This window comes from Sceloporus undulatus, chromosome 5, assembly GCF_019175285.1.
Source record: "Sceloporus undulatus isolate JIND9_A2432 ecotype Alabama chromosome 5, SceUnd_v1.1, whole genome shotgun sequence".
Taxonomy (NCBI): Eukaryota; Metazoa; Chordata; class Lepidosauria; order Squamata; family Phrynosomatidae; genus Sceloporus; species Sceloporus undulatus.
The window spans coordinates 143,528,753-143,544,280 of record NC_056526.1 but is presented as its reverse complement, the minus strand read 5'-3'; the positions used below and the strand labels follow the sequence as shown (position 1 = coordinate 143,544,280).

Sequence of the window (15,528 nt, the reverse complement as noted above, 5' to 3'; positions counted from 1 at the left end):
GTAGGTAAATTTCATCTAATCTTGTTTCATTGTCATTGTATCCAGATTCGGTTCAGAATACTGCGTCTAAGGCAGTGGATTGAAAAATAAGTGTCCACAGATTGGTTAACTACAGTGCCTAGAATTCCTGACCACTGTCCATGCTGGCTGGGGTTTCTGGGTGCAAAAGTCCCAGCTTTGGGGCCTAGTTAGTTCTTGGATAGTTCCAGTGTCAGCTTGCCCAGGTTTTAAAATTTGTTTCATAGATTCTGTGAGCTGTGCCACCTTCATGAGTGTTAAAATGAATGAGCCCATGTTTTAGGCTCTTCTGAGAGGTAATGCTGAGGCTTTGAAACACCTTCCTTGTGAAGTTCACCTGGCATCTTCTCTGTTAGGCAAAATCTGATTTTTTTTTAAAGTAAAAAGCTCTTTAAATAGTTAGTTCTGTTTAGTTCTTCTGTTGTTTTTTTAATTTAATATGAATGACTACTGATTTATGTAATGTTGCATGTATTCATAGTTTTACTGTTTCATTTTCTTAGCCATTTTGTACTATGATGACTCTTGAGGATTTTTGCTCCCCTATGCTGTTAATACTGGAAGGCAGGCTGCAATGCCCTAGATGGCAGATCCTTCCACAAATCCAGGATGTGCCAGTGTCAGGGTAGTTCTAGATTCACAGGGAGCCAAGATGAGCAATCAGGACCTTGGATAGCTCCGAGAGATGCTGGGGCTGCAAATTAGATAGGAACATCTGTATGTTGCTGCAACAAGAACCAGATCCAAGCTGGGACATAAACAGAAATGGGGCTTCCTTGAGGCTGCTTGCTTAGCCTTGCTCTCTACTGCCAGAGACCTTGGTCCAAAACAAACTGCATAATCCAATTAGAAAGAAGGTTTAGATGCCACTTGCCCAAAGCCGGCAAAAAGCCGGCTCTAGAAATTAAAGGGTGGCTTTTTTCCACCTCAAATAGTTTTTTTCTGGCTGGATTGGGGCCATGCTGGCTGGATTGGAGCCACGCGTCTTTATGCAACAGCCCCGGTCCAGCCTAAATGGGGCGGCTCCAAGCTACCCCAATTGGGGCCGTCTGTTCAGCCCTTAGAGAGCCCAACCTATTTTAACAGTCTCACACAGAGGCTCAAAGTACATATTAGTATTTCAATGATAAAAACACTGAAATGTGGCGGATATTACAAATATCTTTCGGGATGACTAAGGTATGCAATAGGACTGAAATTATGGGTCTTCCTGGAGAAGTCCAGGGGAAGGGGCTTCATCAGGTCCTCCTGGGATCTTCTTGAAATAGTAATTCTGCTCCTCCTTTGAAATCCACAATAAGGAAGACATGTATATCATAGGAAACACATGTTCTCATACTTGACATGTAATATCTTTACATGGAAGCCCATTGCAGGGTAGACATGTATTATCAGCCATTATACAGGTACCAAATAAAACTGCTTGGCATTGCCATTTTTAAAGGTGGTATTGTTCTCACTTTTTTCAATGTGAATGTAATGTACATTCGGAGAATGGCTTTGTGGAAATAACTTAGGATGCTTGGATTCTTTGTTAACTGATGGTGTTATAAATATCAGCATTGTCATGTTCCTGTAACTTATCATCATGGCACAGTTTCTTATGCTTCTGTGATGTTGCTACCAAAGGATAGCATCCTTGGTCCACCGGTATAGTACAGAAACTTATGATTGTAGTTATTTGGATTAATACACAGTGATTTAGGGTGGAGCAAAATTATTCAGCAACGGAATAATTTGCAGTTACTGCCAAGATTTCTGTCACATGTCTTGATTTTCTCTTTCAACCAGAGAAGCCTAATCTGATCAATATCCTCGTGAAAGGAGTCTTGGCAATAACTATGGAAATTAGTCCCTAGTTAAATCAAAGGAAATAAGAGAATAATGCCTTAGGATAGTAGTGATATTTGTATTAACATTATGGTAGTGACAGGTTTTTACATCTTGCATCTCCTCCAAGTAATGGTCATTTAGAAGAACTGTCCTGGGTACTGAAAGTCAAAATAATCCTGGTTGCTAACTGTTGAGTTGTCTTTGCCAGCTGGAATAATTCATTTTTATTGTGATCGATACTTGTTCTGTAAGCTAAAATGTTTATCCTTTGGTAGATGCTGTGCTAATTTGAATTCAGTACAAAAATCAACAATATCAGTAATACAGTCTTGTTCAGTCAGATCAGATGCTAATTCTAAAAAGGGATTAGAAAGAAGGTGTGATTTGTATCTATGTAGAATGAAGCAGCTAATTTGAATTACCCCTCCTGGAAGCAAAGTAATTCAAATAATTTGAATTGTATGTACCAGTATCACAATTTCTTTCAATCAAATGGGAAAAGAATCCCATGAACATTATTGTCACTGTGTCATGTCTGCATGAGTATTTGCATACAGTGGTTATTTTACACTGTGCAAAACCAGAGACACAACTTCCAAGGTGAGTTGTACCATTTATTAGTATTAACCTACTGATTCAGCATCAGCTTGGATCCTAATTTTCCTTTCATGAATTAATCTCTGTTTAAGTACTTGATTTTTCCTTCTTCCCCCTTGTTTTGCAAAATCTGGGCTGAGACTTGAAGGACTTTAGATCCTCCAGTATCAGATTATGATTGTGAATGCCATTAGTTGGAAAATGTTATAGGGAGTTTGCTATTGCTTTCATTTTTGGCTTATGGGCATCCCATAGGTATCTGATTGGCCACTAATACTCCCATTGATTATCTCCCCCGTTTAATCTGTTTTAGTATGTATTTTATATTTTATATTCAGTATGTATTTTACCCTGTATCCTATTTTATTAGACCTGTTCTTATTTAATTATATGCGAGTTTTATTTGATTTTTAGGTGCTTAACTTCCTAGTTAATTTTTATGAGTTCAAGGAGTATGTATCTTGATATATTTGTATGTTATCGTTGTTATGGTCAGTTCAATAAAACTCGTTGTTGTTGATTGGCCACTGTGGAACATAACACTGGACTACATAGGCTTTTGGTTTGATACAGCAGGACTGTTCTTGTTTTCTGATTATTGTATTACTGGTACTTTGTCTGCAGTGTTGAAAAACTTTGTAACTTAGATGTCTTAGTCACTTACGCTGAACCCTATTGAGTCACTTTTCATTATAGCAAGAACTTTAATAGATCAGATTAAGGGTCCCTATAGTCCAACACTCCTTTTCCTCCATTGATCAGAAAGACGCTTTCAGCAAGGCTACAGCAAAAGAAAAAGAAAAGACAAAAGAATTATTATTCATCTTCATTTAATAGTGTATTCATCTTTATTTAATAATGTTGTTGTCAAGTGAAGATATTTAGACTGCAACATCTTATTAATAAAAGCTTATTAGTACGTCTTTAATTATAAGTAACACTAAAGTTTGTATCTTTTAAACATCTTTTTTAGGAGTTGAAGGCGGTGCAGTGAAGGTTCAGGGAGCTAAAGGATCGCCTCCTTCATCCTATTACAAGGTTCTTCATTACTTTTTAATTATTTAATTATTAAATCGTGCCATTGCTTTATCTGGGTGTACTATCATAAACATTTGGAGAAAAACCATTATTGTCAGGGTGTGAAATTTATATTTGACCAAGTGTAGTAAGAAAATTTTTCACAAGTCACTGAACTGCACTTCTTTTGCATAATTGTAATATTTTCACTTTTGCCATTCAGTTTTAGAAGGTATCAGCTTGTCTTTTGTTTGTGGCAGCCTCAGAAAGAAACCATGGGTTATGTTAGCATAGCAATATAGCAAAAAGATGTCAATCAAGTTAGCAATGTTGGTTCATGGAATCTACATATTATAAGGAAAACTCTGATTCCAATTTTGTTCAAATGCTATGGGACTATATAACTTTAAACTCCTATTAAAGCATTTGAATGAATCTGACCTTTCAATGCAATCCAGTTTTTTGACTTCACAGATTATTCTATCAGCTTTTAGTGGATTTCACTCAATAATCCTTTGAATAGTGTTTGTGTTTTTATTCTTCCACAATATGCTATAGCTTTCATTTCTGAACAGAAACAGCAGAAAAAACAGTTTTTGTGAATATAAAAAGTATATTTCTTATTTATTCCTGGTCAATATAAGGGTGTTGAATAGCTAATGTTAAACCTTATGCATCTGTTCTGTTTTGCTAGGTGAATGCCACTTATCTTGATGGATTCAGAGCTACAGCTTGCTGTCCCGTGGGAGGCCCAAAAGCAATAGAAAAGGGCAGAAGAACTGGTAGAAGTATTTTGGAAAGGTTGTGTTGTGACAGAAACACATTCTCAATCATACATAATGTTTGTAATAAAGCACACTATCACAATATTATCATGAATATTAAAAATAGATATCACTTGCTATTCATAATCTTGAAGCAATTTGCAGACAAATAAAATTTACAAAAATTAGAGAGAGAGAGAGAGAGAGAGAGAGAGAGTAATACAACAAGACTTTTTGAATTAAAACATTTTAAAGGTTTACTGAAGAAGGTGTTGTTTACTTTAAATTTAGTTTAATCGGAGGATTCAGTTCAGGAGAATTCCTTAGAACAGAGGAAATCAAAGAAATTAGCAACAGTGTTGTAGCAGGTGCCAACACAGGATGTAGAACTTCCTATACCTGAAATGTTCAAAAAAACAAAAACAAAAACGAATGGAGCATGAATGGGAAATCCATTAGGTGTAAAGAGATTCACTAATTACAGGAAAATGTTATATTGGTTTGGTAAGGAGATGATGGACCAGTTAGCAATTACTTTGGTTCATGCTCCAGTATCAGTCCTGGTTTTGAATTCAGGTCTTCCATGAGAAGGGGACATGTGCTGCATCCACACTGCAGAAATAATCCAGTTTGATGCCACTTTAACTACCATGACTCAATGGTATGGAATTCTGGGGTTTGTATTTTTGTGAGACATTTAGCCTTGTCTGTCAGAGAACTCTAGTAAGGGTCTTCTGTCTTTCCATGTAGTTTGGACTTTAGAATGGAGACCTATAGAGGGCCTTAGTAGTAAACGCTTTCTTAGAAACAGTTTATTGATTATATTTGTTTCTTGTTTCAGGACTCGCATTATGTTTGATAAACTGGGATATGGGGATTACAGTGCAGTTAACCTACAGATCTTAGGTTCTGAGGAAACATATGGACCACATGCCAAACAGAATATAGATGGAGTAAGTATAAAATAGTAAAGGTAAAGATAATCCCCTTTAACAAGGCTGTCAAATTGTGTCCGACTGTAGGGGACAGCACTCATCTCTGTTACTAAGCTGAAGAGCCAGCATTGTCAAAGACTACTCTGTGAGTCATGTGGCCAGCATGACTGCACAGAATGCTGTTTACCTTCCCACCAAAGTAGTACCTATTTCCATTTGCATGCTTTCGAACTGGTAAATTGGCATAAGCTGGGACTAGTGATGGGACTCATTCTATCACATGGTGCTTGGGCCTCAAACTGCCAATCTTGCAATCAACAGAGTCAGCATCTTAACCAGTGAGCCACCGTGAAATAGAGATTCACAAACGATCAGAATATGATCAAAAAATAAAGATTTTTCCTTTTCCATTTACCTTGACTATTTTCATTTCCATCATTTCTCCTCCACTAGTCCTGAAGAAAGGAAGGAGGGAAAACAAACAAATACATATGAGTTCCTACATTTGCTATCATTTGCCATCACCAGATGGATAGAAATGAAGAATGAGGGAATGTAGATAAGTAAGAGTTTTTTTCCTTTATGCGTTTTCAGCAAACTGCCCCTTATTTCTTTCTACTCTCCCTCCCATGGGAAGGATAAAAGACACTGGAAATGGTTATGCCAAGGAGGGAAAGTCCCTTTTTAACTTGTCATTTTCTGGTGTCCTTCACATAATTTGTTGATAGTGCTTTTTTCCCCCCAAGGACAAATGAGATACCTTTCATAAACATTTCTATTCAAGTACTGCCATTCAAGGTGATGAGGTTTGGCAGTGGAAAGTAGCAGGGATTTCAGTGCATTAAAAAATTGTCCTGTTCTACAATACTACTCCAACTTTCTGTGTCAATTAAAATTGGTCTTGCAGGGAAAGCAGCGAAGGAAGCTGCGGAAAGGTGTTTTTTGTTTGTTTGTTTTTTGCAGGACAACGCACATGCTCACAGGGCTGGCAAGACCATTATTTTGAAGAATTTGGGGTTTGAGTGCATAGACCATCCACCCTACCCACAAGATCTTGCTCCATCTGCCTTATTTTCTGTTTCAAAACCTTAAAAGGAGTTTGAAAATAAAGACATTTTCAATTAATTCTGAGGTATAGCAGCAACAGAGCAGTATTTCAGTGACCAGACATCAGAAATGTTTTATTTTTATTTTCTTTGGCAGAGTAATGGAAGAAAGTTGAGAAATGATATGCCAAGTGCATTGAACTTTGAGTTGAATATATGGAATAGCATGTAGGTTTCATGGCTCAAGGTTGGGTCAAGAAGTTTGTAACAGACCCTTGTATGAGGAAGAGGGAAGAAACAATGGAGAGAGATCTTTGTTCTACACATCCATTTTCACAAGGCTTTCATTTCCTTCTTTCCTGTTTCTACCCTCTATCCCATTTGGAAGGCAAGAGGGTTATTATACTAAAATGAGGGTGTCACTCCTTTTCCAGGCATACTAGATATTCATATAAGGAAGACTTCCAACATCCACATAGCATGTGAAACGAACAGTAAACATTTTGAATTTCAATGGAATGATAACAGCAGTCTGAAATGTACACTGAGAACAGATAGGATGACTGACATTTAGGAATTGGAAGGTATATCTTGTTCAAAAGGAATAGACCATATTGTGTGTGTGTGGGGGGGGGGTTATATGTGAAGAATGACAATGACATTCTTGTTAACAAGGCATTAAAGTCTGAGTAAAGCACTTCTACTGTCAGAGTCAAACAATGATACACAATGAATGCTTAGTAACAGCTTAGTATTTTTCTGGACAGAAGTTTCTAGTAGAGTGCTTCAAGGCTCTGCCCTAGGCCATATGTTGTTTATTATTCTGTAGATAGCCTGGCTGAAGTTCATTGCTTATCAAATCTGTAGATGATACAAAATTAGGAAAGCTAGCCAGCATCACAGAAGGAAGGATCAAGATTCAAAAGAGTCTAAATAGGCTTGGTCAAAAGTTCTAAGATGAGATTTAACAGAAATTAATGTTAATTACACTTGGATACTTTACAAAGGTGTACTTAGGTAGAAAAACAACAGCAACAACAACTTAAGTATAGGATAGGGTGATCTGGCTTAGCAACAGTAAATACGAAAATAACCTTTATTTAAGTGAATCACAAGCTGAATATGAGTCAGCAATGCAATACAGCTGCCAAAAGAGTTGCAGTCCTGGTTTTGCTAACAGAAAGATAGTGTGCAGATCATAAGAAGTAATCATAACACTTTATTCTGTTAGGTTGCATTTGGAGTGTGGTGTTAGTTTTGGCTGCTACATTTAAAGAAGGACATTGACAAAATATTTGTTTTTTTAGAGAAGAGTGACCAGGATGGTGAGGGTTCTACAAGTCAAGTTGTATGAGGAATGTCTGTTTACCATGGAGAACAGAAGACTCATCCTAAGTCTTATAAAAAAACTAAGAGAGATATGATAGCACTCTTCAAATATCTGAAAATATGTCATGAAGATTATGGAGCAGATTTGGTTTCTGTTGCCAGAAGACAGGACAAGAACCAAAAAGTGGTAATAGAAAGGAAGCACAGTTCTGCTAAAAAATAAGGAGAAACCTCTTGGCAATATTTATTTAATTTATTTTTATTTAATTTATATCCTGCCTTTCTCCTTGCACAGGACCCAAGATGGTTTACATCTGATTTAAAGGAAGTTACAGCTAAAAACTATTAATGCTAAAAGAGGAAAAACAATAAACAATTCTGCTAAAACACAAAGCTACTAAAACAGTGGAACAGACAGCCATGGGAGGTAGTGGATTCTGCTTCACTGAAGACACTCAAATACGGGTTAGACAGCCCTCTGTCAGCTGTGACATCGCTATGTTTTTCATGGCAGAGATTCTGAGAATCACTATTCTCCTACAAAATAGCAAGTTGGTCGCAGTGGTAGGATGCATTCAAAATGGAGCAGAGAAAAATGGCATTGTATTTACTTTTCTTCCCTTAGGTTTCTTGAGATCATGCTCTCTGTTTCAAAATATAATAATCTCATGCTTGAAATCTGTTCCGTACAGAATGTGATTTGCCAGACACTGAACAATGCCATTTTAAACTTAACACGATGACCCTGTCATTGACAAAAGCCAGGCATTAAAAAGTTTACAGTAAGGGTCACTAGAAGGAAATTAGATTATTTATAGAAAAGAGATAACTTGCAAGTTAAAATCTGAGTATTAGTCATAACTTTTAATGCTCCAAATTGTACAGTTGCTGTGGATGATGGCTGCTTTGTCAATAAAACCAGGGTAAAGCTAGCGTCTTAATAGAGTCATCCATGTTTAATAATTGTAATCAGTTATGCAGATAAACGAGGACTTCAGAGTTAGATTTCAGACAATCTACAGTTTGAATCCCCGCTTGGCCATGAAAGCCCACTGGGTGACCATGGGCAAGCCACAGTCTCTCAGCCTCAGAGGATGGCTATGGCAAACTCTCTCTGAGGAAATTTGCCAAGAAGCCCCCATGATAGGGGGTTTCACCTTAGGTTCACCATAAGTTCGAAATGACTTGAAGGCACACAACATCAGCAATAAACAGTAGAAGTTATTGTGCCTCATGACTTCTGACTCTCATTTTAAATTCTGGGTTTTGTTTTTGCCTTTTACTGTAAAAAAAGTTTCAGTTGTTAAAAGAGCTGTATATTATACCTATGAAACTAATTTGCTCTTTGTATCTGTGTATTTTTTCATTTCTGCTGTAAAAACAGGGTCTTCGAGAAGCTGTTATTTGGCTTGCTGTACTTCATAAACAGAAAAAAGCTGTGGAAATCTTTTCTAGAGAAATTGCTCCAGCTGGAACTGGAATGGGTAAATTTTGAATCTTTCCCCACTCACTCTCCTGTATTTGCATTGCTTTTCTTTTATTGTGATTTAAAAGAGAATTCTGTTATTGAACTATGGAAAACTGTGGTCCCTTAATGAAAAAGCAACTGATGGTTTTAATTAGTTCAGTGCACACAATTGTAAACAATTTAATTGTAAACAATTAAAGTTTACACACAGAGATGTTGTATATAGCAAACATAAGGTGCTTACAGACAGGCCTATCTTATTCACATGCCCAAGACTGCTCTTATACTGTCCAAAGTTTGAAATAAAGCAGTCAAATAAAACCAGTAAAACTTTAAGGAAGCTATTCTTGGTGTGGATTTTCTAATAAGAAACTTTTCACACATGGTTTCATGTCCTGAATATATTTATTTCAGAATGTTTCACTGGGGTGTAATCTTTCTTGAACAAAATTCCTAATTTTTTTCAGAGCTCTAAATTGATCCAGGACCACCTTCTTGCCAAGTCTTTGGCAAGGGCTCACCCTCTGTATGAATGGTAGATCCCTTTTCACTACGGCTTATGCCCACTTTTATTTCTTCTGGACCAAACATGATTTGAAAATGAATTGTAAAATAAGATATAACATTAGTGTTTCTATTAGCTCTTAAAAGTTTTTATTGTCGCATCACTGCACTTCTAGTGACAAATAAATATAAATTTTTACTTGGGTTCTTATTTTACAGATTACATTTTTAATAATCTACTAGGTTCCATGGTAAACAAAAGTTCTGTAAAGTCCTGTAATTTGTGGAAACTATCTTAGAAATGTGATTTTCTCAGTGCTAGGTCTTCGCTGCACAATATCATTCTTCTAAATCACTCAGTAGGAAATGCAAGAAAACAAAGTTGTTTTACAGTTTAGTACAGTCTCTCCCTGTACAAGTGTGCAGTGTCCATCCTCAGAGCATTCCTTGTAGATAATCTACTGTGAAATAAACAGGCAGTGAGGAGGGCTGATAGAGATATAATGGACGGCCATGGATACCCCCAATACTCCATATTTTCCTATCACCTCTATTGTGTATGTAACATGAAGGGAGAGGATGACCAGGATTCTGTTGGCTCTTTTGCACAGTTGCATATGATATTTATGTTAATATTTTTACTGCAATCCTTATTGGAACATTTTATTATCTGCAGAGTAGAGTCTACCTTTTTCAGTAGAATGATCAAAGACCATCTCATTGTACATTTGACTATTGTACATTCTCAGTTCAGTTCCCATTGTACCTAATTCAACCTTTTGCATCCCATTATTATATAAAAGTATGTTCTGTCTGTTCTTTCATATCTTTTTTTCAGTTCTCTTTAATCCACTTTATACTTCTGATGTTTGTCTGCTTTTCTGTTTCTTCACATTTCCCTGTTGCTAACAACCTTTCCTCCTATTTGATTTCATGATGCTTACCTTCTGTCAGTTTTTGTACCCACTTATTGGCAGCATATATGGGGTGAGGCAGTAATGAAGCACTTCCCGTGCTGACCATCTGCCTTGATACCATAGCAACTTCTGTAATATTCAGATCTGAATAAAGAACCATTGTTACTTCTATTTTTAATATAATAAGAGAAATATTCATGGAACTAATTGTGTGCCACAGACACCTGTAATACAATCAGTACACCTTATTGTGATAAGCAATAGCTTGGTTGTCCCAAGTCAGCATTACTATATTATGAAATGGTTGTTTGATGGATCATCAGCATATCTGCCATTTTATTTCCTATAAGGAAAGACTAAGCAATGTTGTATTAAAATAACTCAAAACATCCCCCCAAAAATTATTAATTGAAAGTTCTTTCTTTGTCATTTCTTCATTTAAAGCAATGAAGAAAAACAAATGGTAAAATTTCCACCAATATCTGCAAGGAACATGAGCATTTCTTTCCTTAATAAGTACTCAGTTCACTAGATAAAAAGGATCTTCCTATCTACAAAACTAATGTACTGACCTTTATTTCACATCAAATTGACCGGAGGTTGACATTATGATGACAGCTGGTTAATGCAGCTTGAGATTTTAAAGCTCCTGAGTATATGTAAATATTATGACTGATGACAAGTGTGTTGGAAGTTACTTCAAGAAATGTTCTTGATTAACTTGAACAGTTCCCATTTATTTTAAACACATAATCCAAAAAGATATCTTATCTTTTTGGGAGGAGAGGAAGTGAACAGAGCAATTAAAATGGACCTCTGCAAGCAGAGTTATTTCTATGACATGTGTAGTATTATAATGGAAAACCTGGGTTTCACATGGTGTAGTGTGTCTCCATTTATAAAAGAAGGTCTCCCTTTCAGAACATGAATACTCAAACATAGAGAGTAATGCAGATATGTCAGAAATGGATGAGGTTAGTGTACATGTTCTTCCTAACATGTTGTTACTGTACTTGAAATCTGAATGCCTGCATAGGGTTATTAGAGCACTTGATTTGAAATGTAGGTTGTTGTGAAATGTTCGTGTTAATAAGAAATGTTCTAGCTGGAGTGTGATACTCTACAGCAAGAGTAACAAACGCATGGCTGTCCCGATGTCCTTGGACTGCTACTCCATTGCTCCAGCCTTTGGGAATCACTAATGTGACACAGAGTTTAATAGCTCCTGGTTCCTGAAAGCACTTTAAGATCAAACCTTCAGCTTCTTAAACACCTCTTGTTTTCTGGTTCCCATATTCCATTCTCATGACCTGAGCCCTAATCATCACCCATATATAATATATATCAGTTTTAAACAACAACAAAAACAACATCAAAAAATGAAAAAGTTTTTAAAAGCCAACTTCGAAAGATTTTGGCTTTCCAGCCCTTCCCCCTATTGAAATAATACTTCTGTGTCAGTGTTCTTGTCCTGCACTTCTAAAGAGGAATTATGAGGAATTTTAAAGGTTCTTAACAACGTTTGTTTAAATATTTCATTATTATTATTTGATATTAGGAAACATGTTATGTGGGTTTGGAGTTTTACTGAACATATAAATCAGAACATAGAAAAATATTTAACCCTAATTTTCTGAGAGTTACCATTAGAATTTGATTTTGATTTTTCTCTCCCCCCCCCCCCCCCCTCTCCCATATTTAGCACCTGGTCTCACTGGAATTGTTGGAGGTCGCCCAAAAGTGTAAGTTTAACAAAGGGGAATTCCAACAACTTTTGAAACGTTAGAAGTCATCATCCATATCTTACAGAGCAATCCAAATTCCCTGTATCTGCCAGCTGTGTTTGGGATGGGGTGGAAGTGAATGCCATCAATCACAGGAGCTTCAGGCAGCCCAGTTCCACTCACAAAAAGCTATTGCAATAGTTGAAAACCATAAGATCCTGAAAAGGGCAATGTCAGGTTGAGTTAAAGTCAGCTTTGGATCCACTGGGTTTGAGACCACGCTAGATTGGTTAGAATTAGGCCCCACATTTCTGTCAAGTGGAGTTGCACAAGTGCTTTTCTTTTTGGTTTCAACATGTGGGTGTGGGGGAATGTAAAATGGAAAGATGAGTCAGTCTCCCTCTTCTGCCCTGGCATGTGTGGATTGGCAGGAATTGGAATAAGGCAGTACTCCTCAGCAACCCTTCTTAGGAGTACACTATAAATCACTTACTCAGTACATTTATTAACTGTATACTCTTAAATGTAATTATATTGTTTTTGTTGAATGACTACTTAAAATATTATTTTCAGTGTCAGAAATGTGCTGGCTGTTATGTCTTGGAGTGATTTGCCTATAGGATAATATTTACTAAATTGTTACATTTGTAGGGCTTTATTAATTTACTCTTTATTTAAAAGATTTTTGTCCCATCTTTCATACTTGCCTCACAAGGCAGTTTAATAATTACAGAAACATACACATCACCAACAGCAAGTAATATTTTTTAAACACCAAATGCATAGTGAAATATTTTTTTCTCTAGGGTTGTTTTTTTTTTAAAAGCCCATATATATCTCCTTGTGGAGAAGTCCTCACCTCACAGCATAAGAGTATTAGTTAGAGAGTCCTGTCTCTAGCATGTACCAGGCTAATGGCTCCTGTTGATGGTTAGAGATTAAAGGCTCTGATTCAGAATAAGTCTTTGACAGGCTTATACAGGTTTTGGGTATACCGACATTATTTTCTACGTTTGGGGCTATAGAGGCCAAAATCTGTACCAGATAGCCAGATAGTGTAAATATTCCAGAATAAGTGTAATAGAATCTAAGGCGGGTTCTAGACCGCCGCTTTGAGGCGGTCTGCCGCCGCCGCCGCTTGCTCCACGCGGGAGCCTCAGCAGCCATACCGCGTGGCTCCCGCGCGGAGCAAAAAAGAAGCTCCAAAATTGAGCTTCTTTCAGCGGCGCACTGATGGCATCGTGAAGCGCCAAGGGCCAATTCGTGACATCATTAGGGGCGCGCGACGTTTGGACGCTCAGCGTCCGATACGTCAATATGGCGTCGGCCATGTAGAAGGGCCGACGCCATATTGTATGCGCACAGTCCGTACTAGACTCAGGGGCGTCTAGAAGAGACGCCCCTTTTTTAAAATGGGACGTCCTCCGGAAGTCCCAACTGCCGGTTTGTAACCGGCCAATGTACCTGGTTCTTTCTATCTATCACATTATGTACTATTTGCAGTTTCTAAAATATTTTCAAGGGAAGACCCTTGCAGAATGCATTACAGCAATAGGGCTATAATGCTTGTGACTATAAATGAGGCATCTGCCATTGTCGGTGGTCACTTTCAGAAGTTTGAGGGTATAAAGAAGGCATGTGTCACCATGGGGCTTTCTGCACCGGCATTTGGGACATCCGGAGGACGTCCCATTTTAAAAAAGGGGCGTCTCTTATAGACGCCCCCGGGCCTAGTACGGACTCCGTCCGTACAAGATGGCACCAGCCCGTCTACATGGCCGGCGCCATCTTTGCGTATCGGACGCTGAGCGTCCGTACGCGTCGCGTCCTTTGTGACGTAGCGAGTGCGCCCCTGGCGCCTCGCTACGTCGCAAATGCTACGGAAAAAGAAGCTCCATTTTGGAGCTTCTTTTTCGGTCCGCGCGGGAGTCGCGCCGTCTGAAGGCTCCGGCTCCCCCGCGGACCTACCGGCGGCGGTGGCAGAGCGCCGCAAAGTGGCGGTATGTACCCCGCCCATGACTAGTTAACATTGGATACCAAACCAGCCTAAGATGGTAAAAAGTACTCCCAGCAATTGATGCTATTTAGGCCTTCATAAACAGTGGTGAACACTCTCAGAATGTGTACCTGGCCTCTCAGTGTGTGTGTAATAAACCTTCCTCTAAATTGGTAGATTTCCCAATTCACAGTACTTTGCTATTAGACTTTAGGATTATGTTTCAGCTTGTTAGTTCTTATTTCTTCCGTTACTGCCTCCAGATATGTGCCCCAATCTTTAATCTTCTATGGGATTAAATGAGAGAGGGAAAAAGAAGTAAAGTTATGTCTCATTCATATATTGATGATACATCAGCTCATATTTACAGATAATATCTTTCAGCAGTTTCATGTCATTGAAAAACATAAGAAAGAAGACAGAACCTTCAGACTCTGCAAATGCCAAGAGAGAAGGATATAAAGAACAAATTATAACACTTAGTACTGTACTCTAAAAACAATCTAGAAAGTATCTTTTCTTTTATCTCATCAATATCTTCAGGCAACACAAACTGCAAAGTATAACAAGAGGACCAGATGATGCTATGGCATCAAAAAATGAGTATGAATAATTTTATCTGCAAAATATACCGGTAATGCAAATTGGTCATAACAGGCCTTTGGTCGGTTCCAGCATTGCTAACCCAATTGGGCTTTATTAAGCATCTTCTTGATAAGTATATTTGGCCAGAGTTAATGTGGACTGTAATCTGTGTGTGGTCCTATTCACATCAAGTCTTCTGCCAATTTCATTCTAGTTGTTAACCTTTTGTTTCATTGTTGTCAGCTACTAAGAACACCAAGGAGCCAATATAACTCTGTGGTTTGGCAGAGGATGTTAAGGCATGATCATATTGATACCTATAGTCACCTCCTAATTTCAGGAATTGACCAGAAAATTGATAGGACCAACAGCCAGTTCTTTGAAGAATTCCCCTGGGAACATCCAGAAACCTACATCTCTAAGTTGCTGAAGATAGAAGGTAGAGGTAGCTTTCAAACCAAAGCTGACTAGATAGTGCTTTGACCTTGACAACTGTCACCATAGGTTTTCCTCCAATGTATTACTTTATCCTATTCTAGAACAGAAAATCAATTCCATCCTATTACATGTGTTGACCAAAATATAATTTGAAAGAGGTCCATGGTTGTCTTGGCAACCATGAAAGACCCACATTGCTGTAGACGTGGCAGCATCTAGGTGGATGTTACAGGTCCCTGTCCTGACTTAATTGCAGAGTGGCATTTGTGCTTCCCAGTGCTGGGTGTAGCAGTAGATGGGTAATATGTTCTTAGCACCTACAGCTTCTGATCAGGAGCCTGCATTGCTTTAATGGAC

The 15,528-nt window shown here is 37.9% G+C and overlaps 1 protein-coding gene across 5 annotated transcripts in view; it reads left to right on the top strand.

Annotated features, from left to right (window-relative positions):
- Positions 1-15,528, top strand: part of LOC121930983 — a 45,398-nt gene that overhangs the window by 22,327 nt on the left and 7,543 nt on the right. For all 5 annotated transcript variants that reach the window (XR_006104049.1, XM_042468057.1, XM_042468061.1 and 2 more), the window contains 5 exons: positions 3,422-3,486; positions 4,160-4,266; positions 5,071-5,182; positions 8,924-9,023; positions 12,131-12,170. Coding sequence is in view for 4 of the 5 variants with exons in the window: in XM_042468057.1 (XP_042323991.1) it covers positions 3,422-3,486; positions 4,160-4,266; positions 5,071-5,182; positions 8,924-9,023; positions 12,131-12,170 (424 nt within the window). In the remaining variant the exon portion in view is untranslated. The remainder of the gene's footprint in view (positions 1-3,421; positions 3,487-4,159; positions 4,267-5,070; positions 5,183-8,923; positions 9,024-12,130; positions 12,171-15,528) is intronic.